Source organism: Chelonia mydas, chromosome 7 (genome assembly GCF_015237465.2).
Source record: "Chelonia mydas isolate rCheMyd1 chromosome 7, rCheMyd1.pri.v2, whole genome shotgun sequence".
In the NCBI taxonomy this organism is placed as follows: Eukaryota; Metazoa; Chordata; order Testudines; family Cheloniidae; genus Chelonia; species Chelonia mydas.
The window spans coordinates 21,950,861-21,966,318 of record NC_057853.1 but is presented as its reverse complement, the minus strand read 5'-3'; the positions used below and the strand labels follow the sequence as shown (position 1 = coordinate 21,966,318).

Below are 15,458 nucleotides of genomic sequence, written 5' to 3'. Positions count from 1 at the left end.
CGTGGATTTTGTGCATGGGATGTGAGTTTCAGAGAGATCCTGTCTGGTTTCAGTCCCAGCTCCCCTTTGCCTAATACTCACATCAGTGTATGCCCTGTGAGGTTGAGGTGAGAGGGATACGTGGTTCTAAACTGAGTACCAACAAACTTCTCTCCTCTGTCACACCACCCCGAGCTGAATCCTGGCCTCCAGAGGCAGTGGGCTGATGCCCTCACACTGTGTAACAATGCCTCGCCTCACACTAGTTCTCCACTATTGGCTTTTAGCTTCGGTTTCGCTATCACGACCCCGGGGGCTTAAAGGTCCCCCAGCAGACGTCAGGAAACCAGGCAATCAATGGCAGCCAAGGGAGAACGTTTATAAGTGTTAACTGGCAAATTACTGGCCAATTAATAACACTAAATGGCATGAATCTTGCCTCTCCTGTCTGCTCCCTCATTGCTCTGGTAAGTGGGCCTGAAGGGAGGCAATGATTCGGAGCGTCGGGGAGACGGCTACTTCCTGCCTTGGCTCAGCATCTCCTTTGTGTGTGTCTGAGGCCAGGTCTCTGTATCCCGTGCTCTCCTTACTGCAGGGTGGCTTCCTGGGAGAATCAGAGTGCCACTGAAATTTGCCAGCCAGCCCCCCCCTCCCCCCCCCCCCCCCCCCCGTACTGCCTGGGTCTTTTTGGAGGGTGGGGGTTGTGTTGCTGGAAAGTACGGGATTATCATGCTCTGGAGATTGGATCCTCTGAATAGTGCAAGTCCCTCAGAAGTGATGCCTCTCTGGTTATGGTGTGGGTTCTGGTCTCCCATTGAATCAGTGGGGCCTACATTCACCCCAGCTGATTAGGATGGAGCCTGCTGGAAAGGCCAGCCATGCTGGTGTGAAGTCTCTTGTTAACCTGAGTGTTGGGTATGTGCTTTAGTAGCTATACGGGGTCAGGCAGTGTGCGTATGTGTGTGTGGTGGGGGCGGGGTAATTGATCCTCATGTTTGAGGCTGGTCAGCACAGTGGTCAGGAAGAAAATTTACTTGCTCCATGCAGCATGATGCAACTGGCCATATATATATTCCCCTGACTTTATCTGAAGCACCTGGCAGTAGCCATTGGCAGAGGCCAGACTTGATGGACCAGTGTCTGGATCTGCTATGGCAGCTGGCACCATACCCTTCAAATTGCTTCCCCCATCCGATTTGACCCAGCCTTGCCTGGCCTTGCCATGGTGTCTGCCTGCACGTCCCTAGCAAGGGAGTTTGCTGTTAGTGAGCTAATTGTCGGTGTAATTATTTATTGAGGTGATGTCGGTGTTGCCGTGGCGGGCAGACGCGCGCTCCTTGCAGCCCGGAATGCAGCGGTGCAGCTGTATTTGTCGTTTCCCAGAGTTTGTTGAGACAAAGCAGACAGGAGTAAACACCATAAACATTTATCCTCTTGCATATTCAGCAGCAGATGAGGTTGGGGAAGCTGCAAATTAGAGTGCAGAGAGCAGTGTGACATGGAGATTGCATTGGCTGTGAGGTGCTGCCAGGACTTAAATACCTTCATTCGTTCCGCTCCAGTCTGCCCGGGACTCAGGCTTTCAGTTCACCCCTTCACTGCTGTCTGCTATGCACACCATGAGGCAGAGGGAAGGGAAGGGGCCCAGTGTGCTCTCTTTCTGGGAGAAGATGCATGGGGAGAGCAGGATGTCTCACGGGGGAAGAAGTGACCTGTGATTCCGGGCTGCAGGAGGGGACGTCAGAGACTGAGTCAGGGTGGGCTTCCCTGAGTCTTGGAAGCTGCTGCCATAAGGGGGCTGAATGCACCTAGGGACCGATCTGTGCTTCTCTTAGGAGCAATGACCAGATATCTCTTTCTTCCTCTTGGGACAGACTGTTCTGGCCATCTGTGCTTTTGGGACTGGGTGGCTTCAAGGGTGATGTCTAGGGGTGTGTCCTTGGGGGCTGAGCAGTGGGAGCCTCCCATTGTCACTAACATACAGAATAGTAGAAAAGTAAATATGTCTCCCTTGTGTGGGGGCCCCTCCCCCCCCCGTCCTCAATTGCTGAGTTCTTCACAGCTTCCCCTAAGAGCAAAATAGCCAAGGATCCCCAGATGCTCTGCTGGGGCTGAAGCCTCTGCTACTAAATTGCTCCCCTCTTTCTCCACATTATGGATTGTTCATTAGGCCTCAGTGATTCACTGCTTCCTCCGTGGCATCTTCCTTGGTGAGGCTGAACTGTGGGGCTCTTGCCCCGGGTTCTGGGGCTTCTGTCTCAGTCTCCAGAGAGCCAATCCATGAATGTTCAGTGGTCCCAGCCCTGATGGAGGCGAGGTTCTTCTGGGGGTGCGGGAGAAGGATGTGGGTCCCTAAGCTCAACTTGGTTTATCGCAGGAACGATGTGTTTTCTTGCCGCTGCCTTCCTGATGTTTGCTGTGTGAGAATGGAAAGGAGGAGACCAGCAAGGTCTACACCCCATTCTATTGGTAGGCAAGGTCCATGTGTGTTCAGATTGCAGGGGGCTTTTGAGCCCCTCCACCCCCCTTTCAGTATACTGAGTTGAGGATTGTTAACTCCTCACCATGCTGCTGATCCCCCATCCCCAGTGGGATGAGGCCTTAGGTAGTGGGTAAAGCAGTCTGCCTCCAGGGGCCACTGACACAGCCCTCTTTGGGAGCCAGTGAGGTCTGTGCTCAAGATGTGTGGCTTTTTGAGAGGAATTTTTTGTCTGGGGAAGGAGAGATAAAAAGTCAGGCATGGAAAGGAGTCAACTTGTGACTGCGTCCTGAACCCTGGCACCCCAGCTAGAGGAAGTGAGAGCTGCTGAGCAAGCAAACGGAGCTGCAGCTGTGAACGACTTTGCATCCACTGGACTGTTCCCACCTCTCTGCACTCCCCACGGCTGTGGTGCTAGCTGTGAACTGCAGCAGTGGTGTGAGCCCGTGGCCTCCTGCGTCGCCCGTGAAGGCTCCTCCCACGGGCTAGAGATCCTGTCCCATAGTCATGTTGGAATTGCATGCTGCAGGCATCTTGAGGAAAAAGTAGGGAGAGGCCTGGCCCCAAGGACAGCAAGTCAAACGAAGTGAAAATGAATGGCCCTTTTAAACAGTAGGCTTAGTGCATAGCCATCAGTGGATGGCTGTTCAATGTCCCCTCCGTGGGGGTGCTTTAGTAGCTATACAGGGTCAGGGTATAGTGAGCTGGGACCAGACTGCACACTGACCTTTGGGGAGTCTCTTGAGAATGCACTCCCCTTGTCCCATGCTGTGTGGGTGCCGCACTCTAGCTGAGGGTGACAGTCCTGGAGGAGCTGTTTTTTCAGTGGTTCTTGCTATCTGCACCACCCCCTCCCCGCTTTCCCCATATGTTACACCCAGGCTGTAGGGATTTAAAAACCCCCAGAGACTGGAACAGGTTCTGAGCCCATCCCTTGCCAAAACCTCCCCTCTAAGCTCCGAGCTGCAGATGGAGCCTTTCCAAACAGAATCCTTCCGAGGCCCAAATGCCCCACTATCCTCAATGCGTGTCATTCAGAAAGCACCTCTGCTGGCAGTGCTGACTTCATGCGCTCCATGCCTGGGCTGGCTGCTGCCTGTTCTGGGCTTGGCGTGAGTGCGGCACACCTGGAGGCTCCCTGGGATTGGGTGCTGGGGAGGGAAGTCCAGCCAGGCCGTTCATTGGGGTTACGGAGTGAAGGCATCAGGCGTGCAATGCTCTGCTCAGCCATTGGCCCACCCAGGCGCAGGGTGCTGGAACAATTTGTATAGTGGGGGTGCTGTAAACCCTTTATATAATGGAAACCACTTCAAGCCAGGGGGTGCGGCCGCATGCCTAAGTCTAGCACCTATGCCCACGTTGGACCTTGTGGGTAACTGAGCTCACCCGTGCCTGGCTGAAAGGCTTCAGTCGTTTCTCTTCAGTCCCCATTCCCCCTCCCTTTCTCCACATCTCCCAGAGCCTGGAACCCATGGTCAGAGGCTGTTGGACCAGGGGTTGTCATGACAACACACCTCCTCCCACTGAGGTGAAGATAGAAGCAGATTTCATGGTTCAGGGAATTTCCCAGTTCCTGACCCCTGTTCCCTGCGGTCTCCCCCCCCCCCCCCCCCCCCATCCCTGTCATCCTCTCTTAGCACCACATGTCTGGGCCTGCATCAGAGGCTGGAGGGGACGCCGCACAGACATTGCATGTTGAGTGCAGAAACCTCCTGTGTCCTTCCCCTCTCCTTTCAGCGCTGTGGAAATGAGAGACTGACACAGAGCTGCAGCAGAGCCAGGCGGGTTTGTCTCGGAGGTCCAGGATCTGGGAAAGGGGCATCCTAGGGAGAAGGATGAAATGACTCCCCAGCAGGGGCAGGTATGGCAGAGATGGCGCAGGCAGAGTCCAGCCATCGGGGGATGAGGCCCATTCCTTCCCCTGGCTCATCTGCTGCCTCTTCTGAGCGTACTGCCTTTTCTTTTTGTTTGCTCACAACGTTGGTGGAGTCTGGGGGAAGGTGCTGGATTGGCAGCCACTGCATGGGAGAGGCAGACACACTTCCTCCATACGCTCCCCTGTGCTGTTGTGTTTCAGGCCTGCCCAGGACGGAGAGAAGGGAATTCGGGCTCCTTGGGTCTTTCTGTTCTGAGCCTGGGCCACAGGCTGTCATCGAGGGGCCCAGGCCAGCTGTGAGGAGAACGGCTCTTCTGGGGCAGATATCAGAGTCAATAGGAATTGGATTGAGAGCAGCATTTCTGGGCCCACAGGCCAGCTGTCTGAGGGTGACCACTCTGCATCACCACTGACCTAGGGCTGGCTCGGAGCTGAAGATGAAAGGTCCTGTTTCCTGGACTGAGGTGGCAAGGAGTGGTGCAGATCAAGAGGGCAGGGCCATGGCATTGCTGTGGGACTGAGGTTCTCCAGATTAACTGGCAGATAATTTCTTCTGCCTCTCATCAGTTTTGGAGCAGGGTCACAGGTTGCAGTTCAGTGCTCTCCAAACGGAGTGTGTGTGTATGTGTGTGTGTGTCTGACCAAACCAGGCTCCATCCTCTTGGCTGTGCATCAGTTCTTCCCTCCACGGGCACTGATAATGACTCCTCTGTGCCTTCCCCCCTGCCTTTGGAGGCCACCAGGAATGAGCCCTTCAGTCCCTCAGTGCAGGAACTGCCTGGCTCTGCTGCTCTCCCATCTCCCTGGGCAGCAGCTACAGTGCTTGGTGAAAGGAGCGCTTGGGAAAATTGCCCTACATTTGTGTCTGCCAATGCTGGGCACTGGCTGAGCTGCAATGGCTCTTGGCTGCTGTTCGAGCTCCCTTTTGAAAAGGCTTCTCCTGAATCTGCAAACGCAGGAGAGTGTTTAACCAACAACGCCGCTAGCTGATGCTGGCAGGGGATCTGCAGTCCAGCTGCGGCTGCCAAACCTGCTGGGGCTCAGCAACCCGGGGGGCGGGGGGTTTACAGGATTCTGTTCCCTTCCTCCCACGTGGGAGCATTGCCTGGCTGGTCAGATGCATTGTGGGGAAGTTCGGCTTCCGCTGCTGGAGGCACCAGGCAGACATTCCTCCAATTGGCTGTGTTAACTCCTGTGTCCCTGAAGGGAGTGTAGTGCTGGGCTGTAAGCCCGTGAGCCTGGTGCTTGCTGCCTGCGGGGACAGCATGGGCAGCAGCTTCTCAACCGTGCTGCCTGCTCTCAGCCCTGGAGGTAGAGAGGGGGGTTTAGCCTCTGTTGCCCACTCAGTCCTTGGCCTCTCTGCTGTGACTGCCAGCAAGGGGACCAGGTGGTGCCAGCAGTGGCGGTGCCTTATGTGAGGTGGCTGTTCCCGTAAAGTGGGCTGAGACCGATCAAGCTCATGCCGCTGGGCAGACAGCAGATAGGAATCACTTTGGGTCACTACCGTCCTGGGATGGTGACCTGGAAAGGAAATGTTTAATCTCATCTCTCCCCGCCCTCAGTCATATGAGCCAGTTTTTCCCTTGTTAATGTGGTCTCATCACCTGGGCTCAGCCGTTTGGGGGATCGGTGGGAATTGGGAAAGGGACGGGGCATTATAGAAATGCAAAGACTTCCCCAAAGTCCTGAGTGGAAGGGGTAGGAGCAGCAATATTAAGCAGTGGGTTTCCTGGAGCCTTTGGTATGTAAAGTGAACCTGTTTGTCTTGGCAGATCCTTGGCTTGGGAGTGTGCGAATGGTGGTGTCACTGTGGGAAGGTCAGGGCATGGCATCAGGCAGTTTCTCTTGTGTTCCAGAGTGGACCTTTCCACTTCATATCCTACTGCTGGTGCTGTGGTGTTGTGCTAGCCTGGGCTTTTCTCTGCCCACTCCAGTGGTCCTGGCAGGCTCTGTTTTAAATCAGAGCAATCTAGGAGTGGGATGGGGGAGAGGGAATGCTACATACCCTTTGGTACCCCAGGCAGAAGTTGAACCCAAATATAGGGAGTGTCTGGCAGGGGTTTTGGAGGATGACCTGGTCACCTTGATACAGCAATTGTGTCCCTGGCTAAAGGGGTCTGGTGTGGTTTGTGGCCATGGGTTGGGGCCAAACCCTGCAGGGTTTGTTTGCAGCAACAGTTCCAGTGGAGCCAATGAGGCTATTATACTTGCATGGGGAATGGCTCTGGTTTTCTAGGCTCACTGGGAAGCTCAATGGTGTTGGATTGTTGCAAGAGTATCTTGTGTAGCCTCTCTGCCAAGTTATCATTCTGGAGCTGGGGTTGTGGAGCAGGAGGAGGGAGCTCCTTTGTACAGATACTTGAGGGGGAGGGATAGCTCAGTGGTTTGAGCATTGGCCTGCTAAACCCAGGGTTGTGAGTTCAATCCTTGAGGGGGCCATTTAGGGGTCTGGGGCAAATATTGGGGATTGGTCCTGCTTTGAGCAGGGGGTTGGATTAGATGACCTCCTAAGGTCCCTTCCAACCCTAATATTCTATGATTCTATGATACGTGCTCCCCGAGATGGTGAGAGATTAGGGAGCCAGTATTGTGAACTGGATGGGCCCAAGGCTGGTAACTGCCAGCCAGCTGTCCCCAAGTCAGCAGTGTGAGGAGACTTTTTGCTGGGGCACCATAGATTGGACTATTACATTGGCCATGGGGGCAGCTCTGTCTGCTCCCCTCTGCTGTGGATGGGCGGGGGCACTGTCTCTGATAGATGCTGGTTTGCAATGAGAAAAATAGCTCCTTAGCCACTCAAACATGTCCTAGGCAGATCAGAAACTTGCTTAACGCTCCGCCCGCCCCCTTCCCCCATTCAGTACCTCTCTTTCTCTTTCACTGTGTCATTCAGTCCCACCTGATGCATGTCATCGGGAACTGCAGGCAAAGCATGCTCCATGGTAAGCTGTTCACGGCCACTGATGTGACATGGGGCTACTCTTGACTTTCTCTGCATCCAGGAGCCATAGACCCCCTAAATACAGCCACTGAAAATAGCCCTTATTCATTCCCCTAATACCTTGCCAGCCCAAAGCACTATGTGAACTCTGCACAGGGATCATCTTCACCCCCTGCTGAAATGCGCAGCAGCTTAGGACAGGAAGTGAAGAATGGGGTGTCTGTTGGAAGCTGCAGGGGGAATGTACAGGGACAGAGCACAGCCTAGGAGTGTGTGAGTAAGTGTGTGTGTAGATTACAAACACGTTACCCTCGTTCCAGCTCGTTGAGGTGCAGCATTTCCTTTCTGAGAGTGAGGTGGGGGTGGGGAATGGGAAAGTGAGCAGGTGGGGAGATACAGAGTGCCGGGACCCCCCCGCCCCCCAGGCCTCTGTACAGATCCAAATGAAATTGCGCAGCTGCTCCCCAGGACCACGATAAAAGCCAGAAAGGGGGAGCTCCTACACTTGGACACTCACGGCGGCCTGGCCTCCCCTGGAAAAGGTCTGCTGCGCCCTTGCCGACTGCAGGCAGGGCTCCTGGTGACATTGTACCCCCTCATGACACCAAATCTGTTTGGGAAGGGGGCTTAGGGATGGCGGTAGAGCTGTACCCAGAGGGCGTGTTGAAACCAGCAGTGAGGGGGTTATATGGAAGGGAGCCTTGTAGCCAGACTGAGTCAGGAGACCCTGTGGGGAGTGTAATCAGATCTGGGAGTTGCTGTTGCTTGGGCTCATCTTACCTCCCAGGCTCAGTCTTTGTCTTAAAAAGCCAATCCCGTGAAGGCCAGTTTTGGCCTTTATGCAGTGTTGTAGCGGCAGGCCAGGTCTCACGCACACTCTCCCTAGCTCTGCTGGAGCGGGGCCCTTGCTGGGGTGGGTCAGCTGCCCAGACCCTCGCGCTGAATTAATATGCACTCTCCTGGCTTTGGAGCTCACTGCAGAGAAAGGCAGGGAGCCAGCCAAGCTATGGACGCTAATCACTGCTTGCCCACCCCGCCCTTGGAGCCCAGCTCAGTGGGAGGTGGGCAGCCAACCTGGTTTGAATGCTGATGGGATTCGCAGTCTTTCCTCTCCCATCCCTCCCCCAACAGTGTTTCTCTGGCTAGAAGCTTGGGCTCAGTGGTGGGTTTTTAAGTGCTGCTCCAGACGTGACTGAGGCTGGGAGCCCCTCTGCCTCACTCTCTTCTGGGACCTTGGATTAGGGAGGTTATTAGGGAGCAGGGAGAGGCTGTTTCAGGACCAGACTTTCTGTTTCAGAGACACTCTTCCCTTCTTACTCAGTATCAGTGTCTCCACCTCCCACCCTGACCACTCCCCACATGTTAATCTACTGCCTCTCCTGAGGGACCAGAGCTATTGAGTCTCAGCTACAGCATGTGGCATTGGGCTGCTCTTGATCACCTTCTGTAAGGAGTGTGGGGGAGGGGAGCTTTCACACAGCGATCTGTGCTTGGTACAGCCTCTCTGGGGATTTGGCCACATTAACCCTTTGGAGGGTGGGAGGAAATGCCAGTACTCACTGATCGAGGGAGGTTCTCTGGGCACTCCACGTTCATCCCCCACTCAGCCACTGCCCTTCAGACTTGCCCAAGTATCCTTTGTCAGCTCATATGGCACTTGAAGGAGATAGCAGCATCCCTTGCCTTTGTGTACAAGCCTGTGGTGAGAGGCTGAGCAGATCTGCTCTGGCTGGGAAATGGGAGCAGGCAGACTCATGACTCCTTTGTAAAACTACTGCCAGCCTCCTGTCTGGCCTCAGACTGAGAACTGCCAGCGTCAGTGAATCCTCTGGTTGGGAGAACAGCGCTGAGGGGAGTTTGAGATACTGAGTCAGGGCAATGACTGTTCTCTGCAGGAGCCAGATCAGCAATTCGCCAGGAGAGCTGTTTCCTGCAGAGGCTGGAATTGGAGGGGGTGATGCAGGTCAGGATGGAGGGGCACTGGCAAAGGGGTGTCTTGTGGTGGTGGTAGGGAGCTAGGGGCTGGAGTACTATAGATCAGGAAAGAGGGGTATCGATGGAGCTGCATGTGGGAAGCCAGGAGCTGAAACAGCTGGGAGTGTTATTGGCAGCCTGTAGGTGTGGGGTGGACCAGGGCTACGGCCAGTCTTTCATCTTATCTCCTTTGTCCAGCCCTAATTGCTCCTCCATAGAGCCAGGCACCTCAGTGGTGGAGGGAAGGGGTGAGGTGGGGTGGGGAGGGGTCCTTGCCAGGATTCATATGAACAGGCTCCACTGGGAACTGTTGTGTTCGATCATTGGTGCCCTGTGGTAAGAGTCCTGAGCAGCAGGACTGTGTCTGGAGTCTGACGCTATCCTCTCCTGTCTGGGAGGCCTCTTCTGCTCTCTGTCCACCCACTTCTGCCTTGGGGTCCCTCTCAGAGAGCAGAGTCCACCCGCACCACCCAGCACCTAGGCTTCTCTGCAGACTCTGAGTTTCCCACCTCTCTGGTTTCCTGGCGCCCTAGGGCTAATCTGTGAATCCGTGCCTGGGCATAGCTAGAGTTAATGGCATATGGGTATGTCTGGTACCAGGCTGCTGTGTGTGAGCCCCCAACTGCTTCTGAGACCACAGCTTCCTGCCCCACCCAGGAGCAATCCCTGGGAGAGGGAGGGGAAGCAGAGCTCCTTGCAACCCCCATGCCTTGTTAGCAGCCTCTAAGCAATCTGAGGCAAGCCCCTGGTCACTGCCCTAACCCCTCATCATGCCCCTAAGTGATGGGGTGTCCCCGCTCTCCTTGGCTGCCCTGGATCCGGGGCAGGAATTAGCTAAGGATCTGGGGCAGGAGTGGTAGCTAAGAGGAGTTTGTATCATCTCCTCACTTCATTATTGCTCTAAGTCAGCAGCTCAGTCCCCCTTTGCACACAGCAGTTTAAGTGGTGTCGATGTATTGACAAATGGCCCATCTCTCTCATTCCCTTCTTCTCTGACAGCCTCTGCAGATTGATGACTATTTCTGTGGCCAGGATTTTAACCAGCCGCTGGGCGGGACAGTGACCATCGAGGGGACAGCGCTCTTTGTGGATAAGGAGGATGGCATGACCTCGGTGGCTGCCTACGACTACCGGGGACACACTGTGGTCTTCGCTGGCACGCGGAGTGGCAGGATCAAAAAGGTAGGCAACCTACTGGGCCAGGGGTGAGGAGGCTGGATGGCTGACTACCTCCTTTGGGGCAAGGGCAGGATTTCAGTGCTGTGTTTTGAGGCGTGAATGGTGTATGCAGGGTGGGGAGTGACAGCATCGACGAAGGCCAGTTCCCTTCACTCTTGTCCACCAGGCATATTTATTAAAGCAGTTGTTTATGGCAGGATTATAGCATGGGGAAACTCCCAGCCCCACCCCAATTCAAGTCCCGGTCAGCAGGGTTAGTGGGAGTTCCCTTTGCACAGTCTCTCCGAGGGATGGGGTGTTGGGATCACAACACAGCAAGGTATCCCAGTACTGGTGGTTTCTCTCTCTACCCTGTGTCCTTTGATCACTGGATTGCTTTGCCACTGACCCGAGAGGGGCTGCACATGGGTGGTGTATGCGCTAGTGACTTGATGCCTGTGGTGCTTCGTTGGTCTCGGCCCTCTTGCCAGGTGGCAGCGCTGGCATGTGTGAGCTGGTGTTTCTTGGATGAGATGAAGCTCCTTCTCCTGGCACTTCTTGAGTTCAGAAATCCCTTCTCGCTGTTGACCTTAAGTCCTGAATTGGGCCCAAATGACTGAAATAAGGTGGAATGGAGTGGGAAAGGCCTGAAATCTCATCAGGCAGGGCCAGTCCTCCAGGGCAAATAGCCTTTCGCCCAGGCTGGCCCACTCAGAAGATCAGCAGGGGTGAGAGCTTTTATCTTGCCATAGCACCTGTGCTTAGCTTAGACATTTCTGGGCCTCATCCCTGTCCCATTCGGCTGGGTGATGTTGCCCCAGAGGGGGGTGACATGTTTCTTAAACTGCAAGTATAGAATAGTGAGGTTGCTTCCCCTCTTCCCTGCCTGCATTGCTAGCATCGTTAAGCTCCCATCCCCATGTCATGCTAGGCCCTGTTACAGCCTCTGTCTTGGGAAAGCCCTGAGGTGGATGGCACTGCTCCACGGTGGGAGCTGAAGGAATCCAATAAGCTTCTGTAGAAGGGGAGTTCTCTTTGGGGCTGCGGCGTGCTCCAGCCTGGCTGACCTAAGCCATCTGTGAGCAAAATTCCACAATGTTGGGGAGACCTCTTTTCCCCAGTGACACAAAAGGCTTCTTGTTGATGGCAATTAGCAAATAAGTCTGTGCCTCTCGCTGCATCTCCATGAGGCATGGATTTCCTGTTATCATAACATCATTCCTATAATTACAACTGCATCTGCCCTGTGTAAACACTGTGCACCTTAAGTGCATCCTCCACTAGGCAAAGTCATGTTGAGGGTCCTGGTACAGTCCTGCCGGAGGCCTGAAGTGCAGGACTCAGCTGGAGCACCCAGCCCTGTTCATTCCTCTAGAGCTCGGACACACAGCCACTTGGACCTACCCACTAGCCGGCCCTGGGGATCAATGGCTTGAATTTTGAACTCCTTTTGGCATCTTTGTTTCCCAGCTAAAATACCTCCTTTTCTGAAATGACTCACTGGTATGTAGAAGCAAAGAGAGCTCCTAAGAGTTGTGATGCAGTTGGGGGTGGAAGCGCTACCTTTGCCATCAAGGTGGGGTGGGGTCCATTGGCACTGGGCCGTGCAATAGTCACCTTGGAAGGCCTGAAGCCATTGGCAGCTGTTTCCTTGCATGAATTGGCAATGCGATAGGCAGACCACATGCTCCCTCGGGGTCAGTGTTTACATAGCCAAGTTAATAGGGGGATTAAATTAGAAGGGGCTGTAGGCCCCCCCACCTTCAGTGAGGCGGCGAAGGGTTTCAGGCTAGTGGGGACATTATGCGCAACGAAGGCCAGGTGCTTTTAACTAGGGGTTTGGACTCTCAATGTGCTGTACAAACATGAGCTAAGTGTTCTTCTAGCCCCTCTACCTCAGGAGATGGATCTGTATCCCAATGTATTATCTATTTTATAGATGTGGAAACTGAGGCCCACTGAGATGCAGTGACTTGCCAAGGCCACTTCGCAGGCCAGTGGCAGAGCCAGGAGCAGCGCTCAGAGTTCCTGGCCCCTGATCCCTTGCTGTAGCCACTAGACCCTGCTGCCTCTCTATCTGCCTGCGTACAGTATGTTGGACTTGACCTGTGTGGGTTTCCTTTGGGCTGCTAGTCTGCGATCAGCGTGTATGGTACAAATCCCTTCACCCCTATAGAAGTGCTGGAGGAAGCAGACTTTTGCTGAGGTGCTGATTTCTGGTTCGCTGGGTCGGGAATGCAGAGATTGGCCCAAGGCCAGTTTAGGACTGAACTAGGAGTGTGTTTAAGTCATTATGCTGGTGTCAGCCTGCGTGGGGCCAGTGCTGGCAGAGGGGAGCCCTCTGTGTGTCAGTGGGGGTTAGACAGAGCTGCTTGCACTGCCCTCTCCCCAGTCTCCTTGGCTTGGCTCCAGCGGAACTGAAAAGCCACAAGGGGTCCTAGCCATCATGGCGTCCTGCATACACGTGCCGTGCTGAGCTCAGCAAGATCTCTGCCACTCCCCAGTTTTTGCTGACTACCAAAGCCCAGCATCAAAGGCAGCACCCAGGCCTCTGATCCACCCTCCCATGCTGGCTGGTAACAGGACAGAGACCAGGCTGCTGGATTCGAGACCTTTTTGACAGTCAGTTTGTTGATTTGAAATCATGATGAGCGTGAAACTGGCTTCTGGGTTGGTGTGGGGAGAGGCCTGCTGAGACTGGGTGGCTGTTGGCAAAGAGGAGAGTGTGTATGTCTGGATGGGTGGGAGGTTGGTCTCTGAACACCTTTCCCCCACCATCTCATTCTTCTGGAATGCATCCGTTGGCAACACTCTCCCTGACTCTGAAATATCCCCTTTTGGGATGCAACAATAGGCAGTCCCCACGCATCTACCCTCCTGCTCTATCTGGGATCCTTCCCCATCCCTGGTCTGGTGGCATCTGTTCTGAACCCTGGGTACAGAATAAACCCAAGAAAAAAGGGGGCCCACACAGAAGAGCTGTGACCCCAGCTGGTGCAGAAAGAGAGTCTAGGAGGCAGCTCTGGGCTTGTGTCTATGATTTGGAATTCAAGGTGCAAACCTGCAGTACTGGGGAGGGGAAGAGATTGACCCTCCACACACATTGGGCCAAGTTCAGTCTTGCTGTAGGTGGGGGCAGTTGCATGGACTCCAGTAGAAATGCACTTGCACAGGTCTGAATCCAGCCCATTGTTTGTAGTTCCTTCTGTCAGAGGATCTCAAGGCATTTCCTGAGCGTTAGTGAATGAAGACACCTCACTGAAAACACCTCACATGGCTCGGTGGGTTGCGTCAGTATCCTTATCTCAGTTTTACAGATGGGGAAACTGAGGCACAGAGCAGGTTAGGGACATACCCAAAGTCACACAGTGAGCTGGTGTGCCAAATCCAGGACCTAGGAGTCCTTGCAGTCTGCCCTCCGTTCCTACAGCTAGACCACGCTTCTTGTAGATGCTCAGTGAGTGAGGCTTCCGAAAACCCTTGGATTTCTTCATCTGTTCCGAAGTCTCAATTTCCCTTTCTCTCCTTCAGTTTCCTTCTTCCTCGGCATCATCTTTTCCATCAGAGGAGGCATTGGGGTTGCTAGTAAGTCGGCATGGATTGCGAGAGGCTTGCTGCCAGAGGCAGCTTGTCCTCCCTTCCCAATCAATAAGGGAGCTGAAGTGACTGGTGTCGCATTTCCACCAGCCTCTCCTGCTATTGAATTCCAAATTGCAGGTTTTAAATAGGTTTGTGCCAGTGTGGTGCAGAGGGAGGGGAGGGAAGTGTGGGAGGAGGATTCATGAAGCCACTGAGACAGTGTTACACATCCAGTTATTTATCCCTGGAACCTGACGATTGCTATTTGTCTGGCAAATTTCTCCCTGAGGTGCCAGGTCTTTCTCTGTTTCCATTCCTGCATCTTCATTGAACTTTTCCCTCCCTCTCTTCCTGCAACTTCTGTGGCCCTGCTGTGGTGGTAGCTAGAGAGAGTGCCCATCCAAGGCTCATGGGCAGCCCCCCCGGTTCTGGGTAACCCCCTCAGGTTACTAGGGGATGCAGGGCTGGCTCCTGCTGAGCCTTGTGGTGATTTTGGAACTTCAGACCTGCTAGTGTGGCTCATGTTTATGTGGAGTCTCTCCTTTTTTTCCGTTTGCTTCACTCTGCCCGTCTGCAGCCATAGTATCAGAGTCCCTGCTGCTCCATGGCCCACTGGGTGTGATGGGCTCTGGCCCGTTAGGTCTTAAGGAAACCAAGTGGGGTTTGGTGGGAAACAAACAGTGGTTCTTAGTCCCGTTTCCAGTGGGCAGGTCTCATCACAGCCCTGGTGGGCCTGCTCCTGAGAGAGGCCAAGGACGGGACTCCCCTCCCACTCTATGGGCCAGGCTAGGATTCACTGATGGGACAGTATAGGGGATGTTTCTCCATAGGCTGTCCTCTAGGGCAGTGCTTCTCAAGCTGTCTGATGTGGGGGACCGGCAATTTTTTTTTCCAGTGTGCACACAGACTGGCAGCTGATGGCTTGCAGACCGGCACCGGTCTGCGGACCACCACTTTGAGTAGCGCTGCTCTAGGGTCCATCGCTATTGCTTTGGAGCACCTTGCAGGGTTTTTAAAAGGGGAAGAGCACTCGCTTCCTCCTCCTCTGTGTTTCCTTTCTTCTCTCCCCCAGAGGCAGAGGAAATAGTCTCTTTGGTAAGAGAGGGGTGAGGGTTTGCTTACAATTTGAAAAAAAAATTCTAGCAGGCAGGCAAAGCAGAAGGTGGAAGTGTTACATTTAGTTCTGAAAGCAGCGAGGTCTGTGCTCACTCTTACCCCCATGGGAGCAGGTTTCACAGTCCAGATCTTCCCCAGGGGAGTCCCAGCTCCTGCACTCATCATGAGGCAGCCTCATTGGTCACCCATGTCATTGTTGCAACTGGGAGCTTGTGCTGTGTGTGTATGATGGGAATTTGCCATAGAGGCGCGTGTTGTCTGCGTACTGCTGGAACTTCGGCCTGTGTTGTCTCACCAGCTCTTCCTGGGTCTGTCTGGGTGTTGAGTAATAAGGGGGAGAGGAGTGAGCATTGTGG

General features: G+C 54.2%; 1 protein-coding gene across 5 annotated transcripts in view; it reads left to right on the top strand.

The window, feature by feature from the left end:
* PLXNA1 (plexin A1) overlaps positions 1-15,458 on the top strand; it is a 276,107-nt gene that overhangs the window by 44,933 nt on the left and 215,716 nt on the right. For all 5 annotated transcript variants that reach the window (XM_043551982.1, XM_007059969.4, XM_043551981.1 and 2 more), the window contains exon 3: positions 10,249-10,431. In XM_043551982.1, coding sequence (XP_043407917.1) covers positions 10,249-10,431 — 183 coding nt within the window. The remainder of the gene's footprint in view (positions 1-10,248; positions 10,432-15,458) is intronic.